The sequence below is a fragment of the Passer domesticus genome, chromosome 4, assembly GCF_036417665.1.
Source record: "Passer domesticus isolate bPasDom1 chromosome 4, bPasDom1.hap1, whole genome shotgun sequence".
Lineage (NCBI taxonomy): Eukaryota > Metazoa > Chordata > Aves > Passeriformes > Passeridae > Passer > Passer domesticus.
The window spans coordinates 41,957,623-41,979,402 of NC_087477.1; the positions used below are offsets into that span (position 1 = coordinate 41,957,623).

A 21,780-nucleotide genomic window follows, 5' to 3' on the forward strand; every position below is an offset into this window, starting at 1 on the left:
TAACAGTAGCAGCCAAAGCTCATGAAGTGAGCTGCCTTAAATAATTCCTGGTAGAGCTACTTTTTCATTAACACACATAAATAGCCTACACCAAAGAAAGAAACTGCTTCTTCTTGACAGCATCAGAGCAGAGCTAAACAGAACTACAAAGTGTGGGATTCTCACCAACTACTAAATTATAATAATTGTCTGCTAGTCTGTGCAATATGCTCAGAAATAAGCAAGTAAAAGCAAGCAAGGGAAAGAGATTTCTAGAAAAAATAAACAGCAGAAATGATACTTTGTATTCTCATTAAGGGGCAAAACTTTCTTTGAATTTAAAATGCATTCTCTGTTGGCCAGAGAGGCAATTTCCAAAGGCACCAGAAGATGGAACAGTGAGATTTCCATTTGTTTTCCTTTCACTAGTGGCAATTGAAAATGGCTTTTCTGTCTCTGAAAACTGTCCATAAGTAGTGTAGTATTTTTTGCTCACAAAAGATTGTAATTACCAGGAGAAAATATCAGGCAAGTCAAAGCACTGGTTCAGAAATGCACTACTACTACTTCTCTATTATATGAAATCCAAGCCATTAAGGCAAGGAAGTGTCTTTTCCATGTTATTGTGCTAGGAACACACAATTACAGTGAATGGGAGTTAATTTTATATATATATCTATATATATTTCAGTGAAGTCAAAGGAGATAGATGTATGAGTTATGCATAATTTAAAATACCCTTCCCATCATCCTCTGATTCTATCACTTGTCCAATGCCAACATCAGCATGCCGTTTCCTGCAGCCTTCTCCACTGCAGGATTTGGTCTACTTCTGCTATAAATTCAAAAAGCTGGAACTACAATCTGATCCTCTACTAAATCCTGTGGCCATTCACGATTTTTTTTTTCTGTCAAAAACTACTTACTTAATTTCCACTTGGTTCTATAGGCATCTTCCATAGGCACAACTTAAAAAGCTACAGAATGTTTCAAAACCAGGAGCTGCTTAGTCATACGTTGCAGGACAGACCAAGATATGGATTACTACAATTAGGGATAATGAATACAAGCTATGGCAATATCAGCTCATGGGCTGAGTACTATGAAACAGTGCTGTGAAATTGAAGTACAGAAGTAGGAAAGGAGCAGAGGGAAAACTCAGAACAAAACTCCAGGAGAATGAGATGATGACAGAGATCTAGGTCTCCAGCTTTAAGAGAAAGGCAGGTACATGTTGTGAGTACCAGGTGGTACAGTCCTTTGTGCTAAAGCTGCCCTCAGTAATATCACCCTACTAGCTAGAGCATCTCACTTTTCACAGCCCTCAATGCAAAAGTCTCTTTTCTGGTTCCTTAAAGATCCACTTCCAGCAAATTAGAGTAATTCACCCATTCATAGCAAAGAATATAAATTTCCAAGATAATTTCAGAACCAAAACCCACTTTCTCTGAAGTCATTGTGGTTCCTCCACATCAGCCCACCAGCAGGCAAAAAAAAAAAAAAAATTCAAGAGAAAAAGTTTAGGAACCTAATCTAACTACACTAGAAAGATAACTTTAAATATTAGAGTAAATTAAACAAATAAGAGGACAAATTCCATTCAAATTTTGTTGGTGTGCAAATAAATGAAACAGCTAACAGGAAGAAGAATGAACTTTCGTGTAAAGACAGTGATACCAGCATTATGCATTGCTCTTGCTTGCCACAGCTTTTCCAAGATGTGCAGCTTCACACACAGTCAACTTAAAATCCCAAGAGCAAATTCAAGTTCATATATGTTTGGTAAATATACAGCCACAGGCCAATATCTCAAAGTATATAACATAAAAGAAGGTAAAGGAAGGATAGATGAGACCAACTAAAGAATAGAAAGAAAACTGTAGAAACTATCTGAACAAGAAAAAATAAAACACTTGGTAAAATCATAAGACAGAATAGGAGAAAACTGCAATTACTGGTGGGGCTTTTCCCCCTAATTTTAAGACAAGGCAGGAAAGTCGTTCTGAAATTCTACTATGAAATTAATATGAAGTTATACTAGACAAATAAAATTGGCAAAACAAAATTACAGATTCTATAACAAAGATTTTTTTTAAGTGGCAACATTGCTGTGAATTCCAACTGTTCTACAGCACAAGGAATTCAGGATTTTTATAACACTATCATATTAGCATGCAAAGACATTTGCAAAATGTGTGTCAAAATCAATTTCCCAGCACAGGCAGTATTCTCTATTACGGCACGAAATCCTGAGGGACAGGTTTGAACTGACCACAACAGCACTCAACACATTTTGAAACCAACCCCACTGTCAACACCTGTGGGTTCCAGACAAAAGAAAAGCCCTTTTTGCAGGCCAGCACACAGAAAAAGATCTCCTTCTCAGCATTATTTTCTACCCTGCAAGTATCTCCTTTCCATACTGCCATCTAATCTACAATCTGATGAAAAATAACTATTTGCTCCAGCTTCCCTCCAGTCTAAGTGACTCCTTTAATTACAGAAATACATTTTCAGTGCTTGATTTAAAATTCTTAAACTACAAATTTTCACAAATAAAAAAAAACCTTATGCAATTTCTTCTTCATTATGAAATTAATAAAACTAGATTTAATACAAAATTCAAACCAAATTGTGTCATGGCATATTTGCCCTCCTTTGATAATCTTTCCCCTTACAAAGAATTCCACTATTTTTTAACGTGATAGCCATGGACTGGCAAATTTCACAAATATTAGCTTTAGCCTTATAATGTCATCACTTTGACAATCAAAGGCAAATGAATGCAGACTTTGTGCCTTTATTAAGGCTCATTTTACACCTAGTATAGAAAATAATATCACTCTGTGGCAAGTAGTGCCAGTGATAAACTGTGAGCAAAGTCACACTGGCATATACTTGTCTGCCACTTGCACATTGAGATAGTGCACCCAAAGACAAGAAAAATAAATTACTGAAAAATATTGGCAATGTTCTGCTAAACAAATAACAGGACAAATTATAGGAAGCCTTAATTGATTGATCAGGTTTTTTGGACCGCAGCTTCATGACAGCCCATTACAACCAGCATGACTGCTCCTATTGATGATAACATTACAAAGAGCCCTGCCCACTGCTCAGGCTGCTAATGTCAAAATATTGAATGCCACAAGGAACAAAAGATACATTTCTGGAATGAAACAGACTGTACTGTTCATGCATTAAGTATAAAGTCTCCCACTTTGAAACTGAAATCAAAAGCAAAAACAGTATGTCAATAGTGAATGTGATAATTTCGTGACAGAAGTGAGAAATGTCTAGAAATGTCTCTTGCTGCAAAATACAGTGAAACAAAGTCTCTTCAAGCAAGTAATATTACAGCAGACCTTAACAAAATATTTAAATCCTTAATTAATACTTGCTTATCATATAAGCAGGTCTGTCAGAGAGATCTCACCATGAAATCAAACCATTAATGCAAAAATCAATAACTACATGACAGAAAATTACATTACTCAAAAGATCAACTGTAGAAAGCCACAACCTTTAGTTAACAAATACTGTGGGGTGAGCATGCATGTACTATGCCTGTCTGTTTTACTTTACATGCAGTTCCTCAGCATTCTTTGGGGAATTATGCAACTCCAAAGATCATTGGCTTCATCTGTGGGCCTACTGGTCATTGAGAGACACACTGACAATTTTTAAAAGCTTCTCATCTTCACATCTTTTACCAACAACAGTTGGGAAAGTAAGCAGTTTCTGCTGCTTTGCAGATAACAAGGATTTACAGTTTTGAACTTTGAATCAGTGGAAATCAGAAAAACCTGCTTGTTTAGTCCCAAGACAAAGTACTGAGGTGAAACAGGATTATTCTACACCACTTTCAAGTGTGAATAGTACTAGATCTCCTCTGGTGCATGCAAAACCAGCTCATTATGTGGACATTGTCTTTGTATGAAGCTGTAGCAGCTGTCTCACATTAACATGCTTAACAGCACAAATACAGTTAGAATATAGATACAAAATTACAAATGTTGCATTAATTTTAAGCTACTATATAGTTGATACTAGCCCCTTTTTTCAGTGAGCATCAGAATCCCATAAATCTGAGCTACCGTTGAGGTCTTGATCCTTATTTTCTTTGGCCGGCTTATAGCTAAACATATCTACTCTCCCTCTTTTTTGAGCTTTAATCACTCAGTAAAGTAACTATTATTATTTTGTCTATTGGGTTAACCTGTCCACAATCACATACTACTTTTATCAAATTTGAAAGGTCACATAGCAGTCATTTTGTGTGCAACCAGATAATGTCATGTGAACAACTGTATTTGGACATGTTAATGTCAACAAGTCTAATGAAACTTTATTAATTTCGTGGGAAACTCTCACATATTTCCTTAGCATACATTTGGTTCCCATAAAAGCCCCAAGTAGCCAGCCCTGGCAAAATGAAACCCCATCTCTACTCTGACAAGTTCCTGTTGGAGTGTATCAGCACCAACAACAAAGGAACCCACTTTTAGTACAGAGGTTTCACTGTCTGTACAGATTTGGGCTGTTTTGTTTTTTACTTGGCTGCCAATAGGACTAGTTTCTTTCATAGTGTGTTCTGTGACAAATGAAGCAGCAGTAACAAGTCCAAGATACCAGTCCCATTCATGAAGAATAAGACACTATAAAAGTAAGACTTGATTTGTTACATGCTACAAAGCTCTTCCTAAGAATCTGGGTTTGTAGATCAGGGTACATTTAAATTTTCCCTCTTGTTTTTCAGTTATGCCATAGTCCCTTTTAAAAATCTTTTGAAAAGGATCTCCTTTGAAGCTCACCATATTTGGCTATCCATTTATTCAACTCCCTTATTTACTTACTGTCTGTAAACTTCAGTTCCTGAGGAAGCCAAGTGAAACACTTGACAAGAATTGCCTCCAAGTCTATTCAGGAGCTGCCAAGAAGTGGGATTCCTCCCAGTTGAGGATGTTACTCCCATAAACACCTTGCAGGGGTCACTGGGCTTCTGATGAGCTGGTTTTAGAGCTCTTTTCAGAAAAATCAAAGTGTTCCTGCTCTTCCTCTCCCCAAAACCACTGGGGAAAAATGAAATATAATGGCTTATGTACTGCCAACATCCCTTTCTGCTGTGATATACAAGAGCATGATTTCACAAGTATCCAAGATGTAGGATATGCAGTGGACAGCTGATTGAATCCTGGCAATCCTAAGATTGTCCTAGTGGAAAAGAAGAGTTGTTATGAAACCCTAACACCTTTCAACTATCCTTTGTATCAAATGTAATCACCCTACAGAACATTAGGCTACCTGTTTTGGTATTCATCTGAATTTAACATCCTTCCCAAACTCTCAGAAAGCCAGAACAGCTGTGGGGGAGGAGATGGGGGGGATTTGGGGGGTGGGGGTCCATTCCTTCCACCTTAGGATGGATTTCACCACAATGATCACAAGTTCTTTCACCTTTAGGCCTCACAAGTTTGACTGCAATGGAGCAGACAACTGAACACACCAGCCTCAAATCCTGGAGGGGCTCCTACCAGACTGAAAGGCAGCACAGCCATTGCTTAGCAGTCACAGTTTCTCAGCACATCTCCTCTTGTTTATTTTCCTTTGACTAACTCCCCTCCTATTAAACAGCAGGTCAAATACCAGGCTTGCAAGAACCATGGCTAAAAGCACCACTAGATTCTGAATGGGTAAGATGTTTCCTTGAACAAAATGTAATTGTTCCAGATGATTACAGAACTCCCCTTCTCAAGAGGCAATGAACACTGAAACAGCTGTTCAGTGGGAAGAATGTTCAGCTGCTGTTCAGTCAGGTCCCACAGTGCAAGAATGAAAGTTTTCAGAAGCACTGGCAGATTCCAGAGAGTCAGAAGGCCGCTTGGTGATAACACAGTCATCACATAAACAAGGAGAGGGAAGGAAAAGAACAGAATCACTGGAGGGAAACTACAGCAAATGAATCACTATCATTTGGAGCTGAAAGAAAATATGTTGTTGACATCCATTACAGAAAGGAGATCTGACAAAATATTGAGGAGGTGGAAGAGCATTCTCACAATTTCAGCCCTATTTATACAATTCCTCCTGTTAAATTCAAGTATTCTTGTTGAAAAACATAAAAAACCCTTCACTTTCAAACCCATGTCCACATAGTTGAAGAGGAGACCTTAAAACTTATTAAGGTGATACTTCACCACACCTTTTCAATATGGCCATTTCAACAGGCTAAATTATGTAACTACTAAACAAAAATCACCCAAGGAGGGTTTATGAAAACAGTATTTTTCTAGCATCATTCAATTTGCTTTAGAAAAACAGAATTTTTTCCTCACACTAGCAAACATCAGTACATTAACAAGTTTTATAAATTAGACTTAATGTGCTCATTTTCCAGTCATTAATGTTACACAGCAGTGCCTCATTTTGCATGTTAATGACTTCTTTGCATATATCATCTGGCAGTGCCAAGCTTCCCATCCAAGGGTCTGAATAAGGAGGTAGCACCAGAGCTCTGTTCCATAAACTCTCAACTCCCAAGAAGCAGCAGCAGCTACGCTCCGTGCTTTTATCCCAGAACATAATGCATACAACTCCTTTACTGTAACTGTATCTGCCATGCTTATAGTGCCGGTGTGAAAAAATGTACTCTTTACTGTTTATTTCAAGTTCTGCCCAGTGGACTTTCCTTTGTGTTTGTTGTGCAGCCATCAGAACAAAGTTATTTGTGAGAACAAGTCTACTCACACCTACTTATCCACAGTCAAAGCTGAGGATAAACAGCCATGGAAAGAGTTATCACCCCAGCACAGAGAATAATATCCAGGCAAGTGGAAGGAATGAGGTATTTTCAAGTCGGGATTCTTGCTGCCTAAAGACAATGACCACAAGTCTCATGGAGGCATATGAGCCTCCTCAAGAGAAATTAAAAGCAGCTGTTAAATTTCTCACTCTCCTTTGAGCCCTGATTTCACCATGAGGAGTCAGTATCCTGTTTTACAAAGGAAAGTGGGTGGCTGGTTTCTTTTTCACAATAGGAGGTGACCTGTTGGTTCTGGAGCTCCTCAGATGAAGGCACTTGGACACACTACAGCTGCTCAGCTCCGGAAGAAAGCAAATTTCATTCTGTAATAAAATACTGCCCACAGTCATCCTGAAGGTATAAAATGTATGGCTTTAAATTTGTTTTTGGACAGTTGTTGATGAACTGTATCTGAAAGGTACATAGGCTATCTACACAGTTGGAGTGGAATTTTTCTGCAAAAAAGACACCTGGAAATTTGACAATTACTGTCAAATAAGTAATCTCAAAGTTTTTAATTCCTGCTGATACACTGCTATCAAAGAATTCAAGCCTTGATTCTTATCTTAAGCATCTCTGGACTCAGACAATGAAATCAAGCAGCTCTTCATTTACAGATGTATCTAAAGAGAGATTGTAGAGAATCAGAAAATTTGTTTAAAGTTGTGATACTCTTCACAGTATCACAGAGACATAGAGAAAAAACAATACAAAAAAATTATTATGTAGAAAACCTCAGAGATAAAGTTAAATCTTGTCTTCCTCTTTATATTTACCAGCCAGGTGACCACATAATTACAGGTACTTAATCTCAGTAAAGTCCTAGCTACTGGACATGTTCAAGGGCTTAAGACAGGAGTAGGCTGGAAGATAGATTTTTTTTTTTTTTAATCATGTCCAGAAACACAGGATAAAAATTAACTTTTTGATAAAAAAATAGTAACATTGACAGAACTAGAGAAGCTTGGCAGTTAATAGATTAATCTTTGAAGCTTGGAGAAGTTTGCTTACATGTGTGAGCAATTCTCCACAGGAATGAAACAGACTGACCGCTATCTTGGATAGGACTGTTTGAGATTTATGAACCACAACACAGAAAGGCAAGAAAGAAACCAAAAGTACATCTTTTGTTGACTTAATTAGAAAAAGAAAAACCCTGCCAAACACAAAAATGCATCATGACAGGACTATGCGATCTGCGTTTGTCACATCGATGTTACTAAAGTGTTCCCGCCTGCTAAAATATGGAAATGCAAATACTGCTGACAAACATAAAAGCCAGCTGTGTTACGAAAAGCATGTTTTTCTACAGGAGCAAGTTTTTTAGCACACAGAACAAGTTGCCATCCTGGTTCATGCTATGAAATTTTCTAATATCCTATTACATGGATGAATATTATAACACAAAAGCTTAACATGAGCAATTGGAAACCCCACATAATAAATAAAGTCTCTTTGTACACTTAGAATGGTTTTTCTATCACATTCAGTCTTCATGGTCTGTTATGTCCCAGTTTACTATGCTACAGCTCACAACATGAAGAGTTTCACAGAATAAAGCACAGTGCAGCAAACTCGTGTGTTTTATACAAGTGAATTTGGGAGGAAAGTACCTGTCCAGACAGACCACATAAGACACATGTAAGAAGTTGAAACAGTTTCAGTTACAAATCAAATAAGAAAAACAAACTAGTCACATGGTCTAGGGTAGACATACTAGACACCTTGATAAAAAATTTAAAACATACAGAAGAAACAAGACTAAGTTCTGTAGTTAAAGCAGAGGACTGGGAGAAAAGTACCCTCCCTCCCATTCTGATTTAACCACTATCACTCAAGCTGCCTATTAATATGGTCTTACCTGAAAGCACAACTGCAGAAAAGCCTCAGTAACCTGAGGCTTTAGAGGACAAAAGCTTTACACAAGTCTAAACATGTTTTAGAGCTGGACCAGAGAGGGAAAGGTAGCTAACTACTTTTAACTCCCCTTATTACAAACATCAGTGTCACCAAGAAAATTCAGTGCATTGCTTTGCACAATTCCTATGGAAAATTCTGATATCTAAAATTCACTGAAGAGTTTTAAGTACCTGCTGGACTTTTAAAAGACAAGATAGGTACAATGTCCATTAAGACATAAAAAAAACCCCTTAACTTCTGCTGTGGAGGCTCATCACAACCTGGGGTGGGGTGTGTGTGTGTATATAAATATATAGGAGCCTTTCCAATCAAATAATAAAGCTTGTTGGTGACAGAGTAGTTGATTACTTTCATCTGGTAGCAGGATAACTGTAACACATTGTCCTAATGATCTTCAGCCGGGGCAATTTTAAATTGGGCATGCCCTTACCACATCTCAGTATCTTAACACTACCTTTCAGATACTAGCAAAATGAATAAAGACAACATGCTAACAAAGACATCTACTGTTAACTTCTTAAACCCATCCACTTCTAATTGCAGGGAACAATAGCATAAACTCTACTTAAGCAGAATTCACAAAAAGGCTGTATTTGTCAAAGGAAAGCACAATCTGTGAGACTTTCAAACACCTAACATTAATAAAGATTTTTGACAATATACAACTACCAGAATGGAAAACTTTGTGATCAGTGGACATTCAGGATGCTATCTATGCTTACAGAGATTTTAATTGCAACACAGAGGTTTAGTGTGCTGCAATTACTGTGTCCAGTAATCCATTTTTCCTGTTCACAACCCATAACCAGGGACAGACTAGCACATAGTAAAGAGGTCAGTGATACAGTAGTCCACTAAGTGGCAAGTGAAAGCAAGGGGCACATTAAATGCTGAACAGGTGAAATTTCTAGGGAAGGGGAATGACTACATGAGTAATCTCTCCTGCAGAAATTAAATCTATTAGGCAATTAACTGCCTGAAGTGTTATATCCCTCTACAGGGATCACAGCTGAAACTGTCCCCCTTCAGATTGTTAACACCTGGACAAAGCCATTAGGCTTGGAAGTAAATCATCGCCTTTCTCTGCAGCTGATCTTGCAGAAACATTCCTGAACACTCACATTTTTATACCCATTTCTACAACTTCTCTGCAGATCCCTCAAAAGTCAATCATTGATATTCAGTGTTTTGCACTTAACACTGAACTAATTAATTCAAGATAATGAAGTCAGGCTTTCAGTATTAAAGAGGCCTCTGGGGGAAATAAACCAACAGTAATGGTAGGGCAAGAGCACAAAGAGAACTGAAATTTCACAGTAAATTCTCTTTAATGAGAGAGGACCTTACTTTACTGTCCAGGACTTTTCTTTCTCTTTCAGTTTTCCTCTCTTAAGTCTTATTTCCACAAGATGAATTTCATGTCCTGGATTTCTTATAATCAGTTTCCTGGGAAACATCCTGGCATGCTATATCATCTCACCAGATTAATATCACAATGATTAAGAACACCTTCAAGCACAGTTTTCCAAGCACAGGTCTACAGCTGTGATTGTGGAAAATATATATGGAATTTTTTCTGGTTTTAATATCCAAGAAAATCCTTCACCTACACATAACACACACCTCTTCTCAGAAAAAGGAAAATGGGAGCTTGATTTCTGCCTCTGTCCCTTCATGACTGAATTAAAAACTGAGCTATCAGGGGGAAAAAGGGGGGGAAAAAAGAGAGACCATTTATTTTATTAACTTCTTTGTTTCCTTAAGGATCAAAAATATGCTTTATTTCCAAAGGACGTCAACATTTTGTTCAGCCTGCAGCACCTTGTTAAATTCATGTTTTCATATTTAATAGGAAATAGAAAACAAAACAGTGAAACAAGTTTCAGGATCATTCTAAGTGAAACATTAATTTTTCAGCTCAGAAAAGGCAGGATAAGATCTAAAACACTGAACCAGAGTAAGTGTGATAAAAGAGCCAATAGAAGTCATATCTCTGGGGATTTGAACCAGAGAAGATAACAACGGCCAAATCCTGCTACTACTTATTTTTTGCTGCTGGTCTAAATGTCAAAATTATATTGACGATCAAAAAAAATACACTTAAAAGAACTTCTGACTAATGGTACTGGAAACTGACGAATTACTCCAGAACACACAGATTGAAAGAGCAAATTAAAGACGCCTCTACCAAATCAATGTTAGTATTTTAAGGTTTTGAATAATATATCACATAAAGATCATCCATATTCATTGATGCTGCAGCTAGATGTGATCAATATACTTACAGCTAAGTAACTCTCTGAAGGTATAAAATCCCCCTGCAATTGTCACAAATACACACAATGTTCGCAAAATCTAAATAATTACAGTTTCCAAGGCCTGCAATGACAGTACATATGAAGAGAATGTGAACTAGTTCAGTGAGATGAATTATTCTAGAGGAGTTCTATGCAAAAAAAAAGTGTTCTTAAAGATCACTTTTTAAATGAGAGTAGCCAAATAACTAGGATTCAACTTATGATTCTGTATCGTATTGAATCCGATTTTTATTATAATTTAAAGGATAAGAATTAACACTACCGCTTTTCTGCTGCAAAAGAATATGGCAAGAATATTGAATGGTCTTAGTACTGCATACTTGGTAAGAAGCATTCAGATATCTAAAGAGAAAAAATTATTCTAGATTTATATGGTATTAAAGGGTGCTATCCACCATGATAATGACACAATGCCTCTTTTTTTCCCAGCTGCTATGGATGGCAGCTCAATATTCCAGTCTCATCTCTGTATTTGTTAGTCTGCCTCCTTCCTATTATCTTAAAACTGTTTTTAAGATCTTCCATCAGGACTTTAACTACCTGTGTAATCTTTTCTCCCATTTCATACATGCAGCAGCAAAGCTATAAACAAAAGTAGGCTGAATTATAACCACAATTACATCATGCTTAATAACTTTACAGATTCAAGAGGAATACAACTGAGATTTTTATTCTTCCAAGTCAGAGATCCTATCTCTTCCTTATAGTGATGTATCTTATTTAATTCAATGAATATTAATTCAAAGAGGGATTACAGATATTCTAAATATTCAGAGGTCCTGAATTTTCTAGAGGATTTTTAAAAGCAGGGTGAGGAATGTGACAGGTGATTGTCTTTCTCTTGAGGCTCTGTGAAGGCTTCATTAACAATTCCAGTCAAGAAAAGCAGTTTTAGTACCACATGATGAGAATATCCACACTCACTCTGACAGTCCAGGAATCCTCCCTGTAAACAACTCATGAACTTTGTCTGACATTTAGAAATTTTTTAATAAATATTGTTTTTTTAAAATTGACTAATTCTCATACACACTGTTTCCAACCATACCACTCGAACCAGACAGAATGACTGGCCATTAAGAATAACAATTGTTTCATTAAGAGAGGTTGATTAAAGTCAGTAAAGAGTTTTCTCCTGCTTGTCCACAAGGAGGAAGTGGAGAGAGCAGAGAACACCCAGGCAAGATTCACTGAGCAGATAAAACATAAGCCTAAAAAGCTTTAAAAGAAAAGACTACATAGGGGGCAATCCCAGACATTTTCAGACAGCAGAAAGAAGGTGGTCTTATTTATTGGAGACACATAGGTTTACGTGAGAACAAAATGTCAGAAAAGCTTTGTTACCAAGAAAAGACGGAAAGTGCAGAAGCCAAGAGGAGCTGGGCTGAATCCCAACAGTCATTTGAAAGATTTATGGTATCTCCAGAAGGTGCTTAGAGACCCCACAGAGGTTCAGATTCCAGGGGCTTAAAGAATGAATGGCCTAATGAAATAAATCCCTAACACATAAGCCAGTGAAATGTCCCACCAGAGGAGGAACTCCACCAGCAACCCCAGTTAACCCATATGTTATTAAAAAGAAAAAAAAAACAGAATGAATTCATGTGCAAGTCCATGAGCCAAGAGAAACATAGATGGTTAGTCCTCAGAGCAAGAAGATGAGATTTTAACAGCTGCAAAGTGTTGAGCTAATGCTTCAGAGGATATTCTGCTGTTTGGTGGATTCTTTCCCTCAGCATCACATGGAAAAAAGCTAAGTATCTGCTCTTGGTCTCCTTGGCCCCAGGGATAGACTTGAAGATATACAGAAGGAATTACCATGTTCTTGGAGAAAGAATATCACCAGGAATCATTTCTGTGTAAGAAGTTTTGACTACCCAGAGACTCATAAACCAATGAAAATAGCAAAGCCATTGGAGTTGAATGTTTCAGACCATGTAATTATAATTTAAGTTTAAATTAAATGGATGAATGAACAACAGTTAGCCTGTATCTCAAAGTTTATGTGATAAATACATAATGCTCAAATGAGCAGTTAACAAAGACCAAAAAATTCCCAAAAAATGGAGGGCTGGATATGAGAAAAGCCTCGGATTTCAGTTAATCACTGAAGTGATATTTTTTAATACAAAAAATATAGGTATTCCTGGACAGAAGAAAACAAAGAGAAATGTGTGTACTAAGATGAAATGAGAGCATGCTGTTAAAATTGGCCATTTTAATTGGCCATTGGGGAAGGAGCACCTTCCCCACTTCTGTTATCAGCAGTGGTTGTGGCCAGTGTAACTACAGTGAGGACACAAGTCCTCACAAAATTCAAACAGTATTCCAAGTAGGAGGACCCAATATAGAATTATTATAAAGCGGACAAATCAAACTGCAAGTTTGCAGCCTTAACCATTCTAGATCTTGACAAATTAATCTCTCTTAAAAATATCAAATGGAGGGACTACAGAAAAGGAGAAAAACTGAATGTGGCAACTACAATCCTATTGGCCTGACATAAATAGACTATTAGAACAACTTTCAAAAATAAAGACAGAAAGGAAGACAAAACACTTGCTGAATACTTCAGTATCTTTCCAATAACAGATTTTTTTGAGGCACAGAAGAAAGCAGATCTGTATTTAATAAAGCAACCAACAGAAATCACATTTCTTTACCTACGACTTAGTACAGACAGCACAGCTTTTAGTTAAATAACTATATTTTATAAAACTAGGTAAAAAGGAATCAAAACAAGTTGTCTTGAAAAAAGAAATTAACAAATGTGTTGGTTGTACTGATAACTAGCTTGTTAAATCTATTAATTAACAAGAAAAAAAACAGAACATAAGCAACTGAATAACATTCACTAATTCCTGAAACTAGAAAGCACTATCAGTATAGGAGATTGAGAGGTTCTTTATACAGAAGAACAAGAAGACTGAAGTAATAAATACAGAATGGCAAAATATTAAATTAAATGCCAACAAACTAGTATCTCTCGTGACCTGGAAATTTATTTATTGGAAACTGAAGAAAATAACCACAAACATGGATCACTATAAGTTAAAGTGATCCAGCCTAAAAAAAAAAGGATAAATGCACACTGATTTAGGTGAGATGGTAGCACTTAAGTACTAACATTCCTCTGCAAATAACTTGTCCACTTGGAAAACACTAAATATAGATGATGGAGCAGAGAGGCCCAATGGTCTGGCTAGAGCCAGATGAAAACACCTGCCTGACCATGCATTTCAGAAGGCACTGCAGTTCTGATATGTTTCCCAGAAATGTGGGGTAGGCAAGGGGAGGTGTAGTCACTGGGAGCCTCTGGGGATGGTGGGTACTGAGATTTACACCTGATAATCCCTACCAATGTTTCTAATTTTCATCCATACTTTCTAGGAAAAATTACCATGATTAGTGCATGCTCGTAGGCCTAAAACATTATTTCCATTAGAAGCAATTAGCAAGAATGTTGGCATAGCATAAAATCAAAGTCTCAAAAAGTGCACTATAAATGGCCTCCAGTAAGATGCAATAGCCACGGAAAACATTTGTGCTTCCTGGCGATTTCTGAACAGGGCATTTCAACAACTGAGTTTTAGAAACTGAGGGATAACTTGTGTCCCACAACCAAAGGGTTCTGGAAATGTAACACATGATCTAGTCTAACTCCCAATTATTGGCTAGGGTCCTCTCTTCAGACAAACATTTCTGAAAATTAAAAGCAGTTAGCCTTTCAAAAAGGCTGTTTCAGCTGTCAGGTCTTTCCCCCATCCTCAGATGCAGGCACAAATGGATATTAAAATAAAATAAAACCAACCAAAATTTTGATTAGTTTTGAGAAAATGTAAACATTACTTCTTTAATTGAATATTACAAACCTAAGAGACCTAGGGTTTGTTTTTTATCAATGGAAAGAGAACACAAAAGCAGTCTGGTATCATAGCAAAATCATTATAAAACTGTATCCCTGCCAAAATTATTGCTAAAGACACCAACTTCAAAGACAGCTAAAAAAAGAAAAGAAACAAATTCCGGGATATAGAATTTTGCTTTCATAGTAACAAAAGGGAGCAAACAAACAAACAAGGTCCAAATACATAAAAGGTTGCCATTCTTCTTTCTTTTGAAAACCAGAATGAAATGCTCTCTCTTAGATATTTTAAAAGTTATACAAATAAAAAACTAAAGGAAAAAGAATTTTCTAACTTGTGACTTCATTTTCAAATTAATCTTTTGGGGAAAATAATTATTCTATATTACTAGTGACAGCAACACATTGTTTTGAAATGTGTTACATTAAGAAGGGGTTCTGGGCTCTGGGAAAGCAGGCCATATTTAGTTTGTTTAGGATTAGTTTGTTTCCTCCCCTTGCTCCTACAGGGCATGCACATAGCCCTCTGTTCCCCCCAGAAACCCACAGACACACATTAAATTAACTGGGATTTTCAAAATGCAGAGAACCTGAAAATCCCCCCAAAGAACAAGCTGTGGCTGATTTTATTGCAGCATGTGTTCTGAGCTCCCTGTATGTTTGAACAACAGAAGTTTTTTGAAAACATGCTGCCAGTTCTCCCCACTGTCTCTCAACTTGTCCAGCCACCAACTAAGTGATGTTGTTGTGTAGTATTACTATACACCTACACAAGCACAAGGCAGAGGCAGGAAACAGCAGGTTTTTTCTATTTTAAAACCCATCATTACCAAATATTGTGATCTGATTCAATAGACAGTGTTCAATTTGAGAAATGTTTGCCCCACCCTACTTTTGCACCATGAGCTGGAGGCTAGATCCTGATAGGGCTCCAAACACCAGTAGACCCTTGGTACTACTGGCATTGAACAGCTACCCCAAAGCCTCATTAGAATAACCACAAGTGTAAGCAGAGCATGGTCCAAAACATCCAAAGAGTTTTCAGTGATTTAATTTCTCAGAATGCCATAAATCAGGTTCTGTTGCATGTCTTCATTAGCAGCAGTAGCAGTACAGTACACAAAACATGTTTTGAGTGTTTTGTCTACTGTACTGAGCAAGTGCTGAGTTTGTGCTTTAAGGTTACTGCTCTCCTTCCCCTGAATGTAACTGCAAATTCTAAAGTTTAAACTCTGAGTTGATACATGTATGTAGATGAATGCATTTTCTAGTAGTACACCAAAAACCCTACCTATACAACACATATTTACAGTCGCATGGATGGCTTAAATATTAACAGAGGGATAATCCCTCTCTCCAAGAGATTATTCTCCTCCATTTGGGAACATCTTAAGACAGTCTTTTCAGAAGAGAATAACAGACATGCTATTTTGAGTCCATGTCAATGTAAACACACATTAATCCTACAAAATGTCAATTAAGTATCATAGTGATCAAAGTACCAAACTGAAATGTATCTATAAAATTACCTAATTAATAAAAATGCAATAGCCTATCCAATGATTAATGAAATAACCTTAAGCAAAAATAATTAGGTGTCTATGTATCTATGCAGAGTGTTTAATATGTGACCTTACAGGTGTAAAGAAGCAGAGATGAAGATATCAATGTATCTGTGACAGCCTATGAGAAAACAGTTTCATGCAAATGATAGGTTTAATATTAATGCCGCAATACAGAAGGACACATGGAAGAAAAGGCTTGAGTAAATCATTATTCTGGTATGTCTGGACATGAGCTCAAAATTCAAAGGAGGAAAAACTGAATGTGTAGAATAAAATTCTATTCATTGGAGTTTCATGAAACTGAAAACAAAAGATCATATAGAAGGTAATGCACCAGAAGCAGAGTGCCATCATCTCCAGCAGTTTCTTTGATTGGTAAGATACATCCAGTTCCTTGGACACTGCATTAAACCATATGTGTTTGTTTATAACTGTTAAAAAATAGCATACACAAGTTGTTTGTCTCACATATGTTTAGCCAGACATTAGCTAAAAACTGCCCTTCCTGTTGCCCCTTTCCCAGTACCAGATGTAGGCACAAGTCAGTGGAAGTGGAGCAGACATAGGCATGACAACCTAATTCCCTGCATGAAGGAAGTAGCTGGGGACAAGGAGGGGGAAGGGGAGACATAAACACTTTACACAAGGTCAATGCACAAGATTGAGACATCTGTCAGGGCTGGGACTTAGTACATTTGCTTTTATTACAGCAAATAATGTTAGTACTGCAATAGTTTATGCTGAAAGCAGTGCAGCCTGTGAGCACAACTAAATAGGCACAACTATCCTGATTTTTATTTTAAGTCATATCCCACAGGAAATGGAACTAGTAAAATCTGGCATAAATGTAATGCTTGTTTTCATTTAGTACAGAGAAAGGAAGAGAGAGAACCTAGAGCTGCCTCTCTAACGTACTTTCAGTTATAGAATGAAAACCCACTCCTAAACAAAACACTTCAAAGCATTTCAAAGTCCATAGATTTGACCCATCTAGAGTAAGCCAAGTTACCAATGGGAAGCTTGTGGAAGTGAGGAAATAGGCACAAAAAAGGACTGCAACATAAGCAACATAAAACAATGTTCTGCTAACTCTCCCTGTCAGATGCTATAATGAAGGTTGGGTTGTACCGTCAAGTTCACCCACTTAAAGAAAGCCCAGTTAAAACTATTTCATTTAAATGGGATTAACTGAGGAATATGATTTGACTCCATACACAACACAACCAGTAATCCACCTACTTTGGTACATATTTCCTGTCTCTACCCTGAAAACACTTAACAAGTAGTTATTCAGAAGAGTCAGCAGAGATTTTATATCCGAGCATTTCCAGCCAGCACTCAGGTCCTTACAAACATCCCATCTGCATTAGAGTGCACTAGTAGTTACTGTAAATCCTTACAGTTACAACATTTGGTCAAGCATGTGTTAGAAAGGATACAGATATTTAGAAAGGATACAGATATTTAGAAAGGATACAGATATTTAATCACCTGCAATATAAATAATAATATAACTTGTGTATATAATTTTATATTATATATAAATAAATATATATTATTTATATATAATATAAAATTATATACACAAGTTCATATAGGAGAGTAGTTCAGTACAAAGAGGTGAGAAGTAGTTGCACATCTTCTGTTGCAATGCTAAATACACCACTACTCTTCAGGCATGACAGAAATCCCTTGCAATTCAATATTCTGAAAAGAATTATTTCATCTAAGTGCCAATGAAATTAATGATTTTGTACAGCTTCTTATATACATGTCTCAAAGAGCTTAGAACTGATTGAATGAACTGTGATTTATGAGCATCATTTTAAAAATCTATTACTCCTCCTGAAAGAAGTGCCTTTTTACACAAATTAGTATGCTTTTCTCATAGACTGAGAGCAAGGGCACTATCTTCTATTAATTCTATAACATGTGAACTTTCTTCTGCTACATTTCCTTTGTAAACAAGGCTTAATTTTATATTTTCACCAGTGGCACATTTCAGCATTTGGTGTTAAAGAGTGGCTGCTGGCCAAATGCCCTTTTTTTTTTCAGCGAACAAGAATGGAAATGAATGGAGAGGTGATACAGCAGATGTGTGAAATTATAAGGATTTGGACCAACATTCTCTTTGTCTCTAGGCTGAGAGCAAAAGTTGCTTTCTCCTGGAGTAGGCAGCCGATTGACACACCCAGCACCACAACATATTAGGGCCAGTGATACTTGGGAAATGCTGAGGTGAAGGCTAGGTAATTTTTACAGGAAAAAAAATCCATTCAGGGTTACAAATGTGCAGAAACTACCTTGTCTGGGGTATCCTCCAGCTAAAAATGGTCAAACACCATGAATCCATAAGAGAAAATGTCACATTTGCCCTGCTTTTGCACTCATCCAGGGTGTATACTTTCAGCTTCTATGAGAAGAAGGCTGTGGGGCTAGATGGGATACTGGTCTGATACAAAACATATACTGACTCCTGCATATAACACCTGTCCCAAAAGAGCTGTGTGATATTTTTCCCTCAGGAGTTTTGTTAGTTGATATCTCTGTTTCCATGCTGTTCACACCTGCAGCAGGATTTGAACAATCAATTCCACAGAGAGCCTCATTCCTCACTACAGAAATGTTCACAATAGTTTGACACTCAATGCAGAGTACAGATTGCTCAGACAAATTTAAAAGAAAAATGCAGACTCTAGAAATCATTGATTTTTTTTTCCAGCATGCAACTAGAAGTTTGTTATCAAGAATGAACTGAGCCATGAAGTAAAATTAAAAGGCTCATCCAGCTGTGTGTCAATCTGCTTGCATAGTAAGGTGGAATTTAAGGGATTCCTAACTCATCTGTTGCCCAATGCTTTAAAGCCTTCCAGGAAGGACTAAGCATTCTGCTGACCCAGCAATTCATAAAAATCTGTAAGGATGATAAAATCCATTAATATTTGATAAATTGACAGAACCAACCATATCCATGCACTTACAGCTTATTAATAATTTGCTCTAGTGTACTATAAGACAGTTGCTGATGCCAATTCTTTGTATAAAAGTGGACACCAGCAAAACCCATCCATTTCTGAATTGGGATGACTTCCATCTAAAAAAAGTATTTCATGACCATTACTCCAGAAGGTCAGTGGCTATAAATGAACTCTTGTTAGACACTTAACAAAAATGTTATTCATTATGCTGCATAAAAATCTAAAAATTGAGCAGCCAAAGGTATTCAAGAACTCTATATTTGTCACTGGTGCTCTGAGCAGACTATTAGCTGATATTGTAATACACAGCTTTCTGCAATAGAAAGTTTATGATTAAGACTTTTTAATATCATTACTCCTCTTCCATAGTTAGAGACACATCTAATTTCTCCGACAAGAATAACTTTATCACATATGCTTGTTTTCCTATCACAGCTGTAGACTGAAGTATGCAGAAAATTTTGCATTTATCCACACATAAGTTTTCAAAACTTCCCTCTTTCCAGACCCAGTTTGCTAACATCAATTAAAAGATTTTCCTGAGAACTGGGAAAAATAGGTAATTTACTGCAATACCTTTTTAAATGTTTTTATTCTTAATCTTTAGCATAATTTTTAATTCTCAAAAGCCAAATGTTTCCATGTCAATATGTTTTGGATGTTTCAATATTTCATATGTTCTCAAAATCATGGATTAAGGTAGCAAACAGCTGTAGATTTATTACACAGATGGGGGGCAATTACCTTTGGAGATCTGGTATTTTGTGACTAAAATATAAAACAAATGTTTATGGTTTTTTGGTGTTAGACACTGAAAATGTAACACTTGCCACATTTAAGAGTAACCACAAAGTAAGAGAAGCAAAGTGAAAGGCTTACAATTCCAATTTCCCAGGATCAGAGCTTCTTATATCTACAAAGCACCTATTTGGTTCCAGATAAGGATTGCATCAAGGAACATAGTCTCATTCTTACAAACGTTTTAATTATTAAATGGAACTGTTTTTCTATTTTTAAAATGCTAAAAGGCCACCATAACAGTATTCTTAGGCAAAAGTGTCTGGAGAGTTCCAATTCACCTGAAGTTACCTAATGGTTAAAATTATATATTTTGGGGGTTGATTTTTTTTTCTTCCCTCCTGCAATCCACTCAGCATGGCCATCTACTACTGCTGCACAGATTCAAAGAAACATCTATTTATCTTTGAGCCCAGACCACCCACACTTCCTAAAGCTACATATTAATAAATCACAAAAAGCTGTGCATAGGCACAAAAACCGATTTTATATCCACAAAGCTATGATAATAAACTGAGAATCTACTGAATGGCTTCTGGAGTGTGAAGGGATACTTGTTGTGAATTTAGAAAGAAGTAATTGCTACAAAATTACACATCTAACAGATAAATGATGACATGTTAACTGCTTTCAGACTCAGTATAAGAATAGAAATTGGATGAACAAATAAATAGTTTTGTATTGTAGTTACAGATTAGATGACAAATTTCTTTGCTGTTACTGTAGTTTGGTCTGGGGTTTGGTCTCTGTTGTCAGCTGTATTAGTTTTAAAACACAGTAGCATTTCAAGACAACAAAAAAAATCTGTCTTTTCTGCAGCTGACTTTAAATTGAATACAGTGAAAATAAGACCCGGAGAACACAAGATGTAGAGGAATGCATGGCATGACAGCTTTAGCTTCTTTCTGGTTTACCTCTAACAGGGATGAATTGGATTTCATAACTCTTTAGAATTTACATGAACCTTCTTTGCTGGCTTGCTTGCTGCTTTTGGTAATTGCAGTGTGGCTTAAATGATCCAGAACCAAAACCATGAGGGAAAGGACTGTCCTTTTAGCTCCTTGTTTCAACATTCAGGGAAAGGAAGAAAAATGTGGTCTGCATCCAATGCTGGTGCTACCTGCTTAGTGTCTCAATGACAGATTACAGTCTCTAAATCTCCATTCCTCAGAGCAGGGATGTATCCTCCATTCTTTTTTGTCCTCTTAGTTTTCTTTTTAATTTTGCAGAAGGCAGAGAAAAAATAGACAAGATGCATGTTAAAATGTCTTTTTAGAATTCTCTCTTTCTTCAAGTAGCTCTTGGAAAAGTGTATTTCAAGAAAGTACAAATAATAACTTTCAAATATACTAAGCACTTAAAAAAAATCTTCAAACCACATGCATCCTTCTTACATATATTATACCTTTAAATAATATTTTCTAAAGTCTTGCTGATTTATTATTCCATAATTCCTGGCATACCTAGATTAGCTTTAAGACATTTAAACAAAATCTTTCTTTGATGTCATTGTATTTACAAACCTCCCGCAATCTCAGCATCAGAAAGTCTGTTA

General features: G+C 36.6%; 1 protein-coding gene across 5 annotated transcripts in view; it reads right to left on the reverse strand.

The window, feature by feature from the left end:
- The window catches only part of DCHS2 (dachsous cadherin-related 2), a 105,976-nt gene that overhangs the window by 77,521 nt on the left and 6,675 nt on the right, over window positions 1-21,780 (reverse strand). Inside the window, exon 1 of one of the 5 annotated variants that reach the window (XM_064417431.1) lies at window positions 21,140-21,374. The exons of the other annotated variants lie outside the window; for them this stretch is intronic. Coding sequence (XP_064273501.1) covers window positions 21,140-21,166 — 27 coding nt within the window. The 5' untranslated portion in view covers window positions 21,167-21,374. Of the gene's footprint in view, window positions 1-21,139; window positions 21,375-21,780 lie in introns of those variants that run through there. 5 annotated transcript variants of the gene reach the window in all.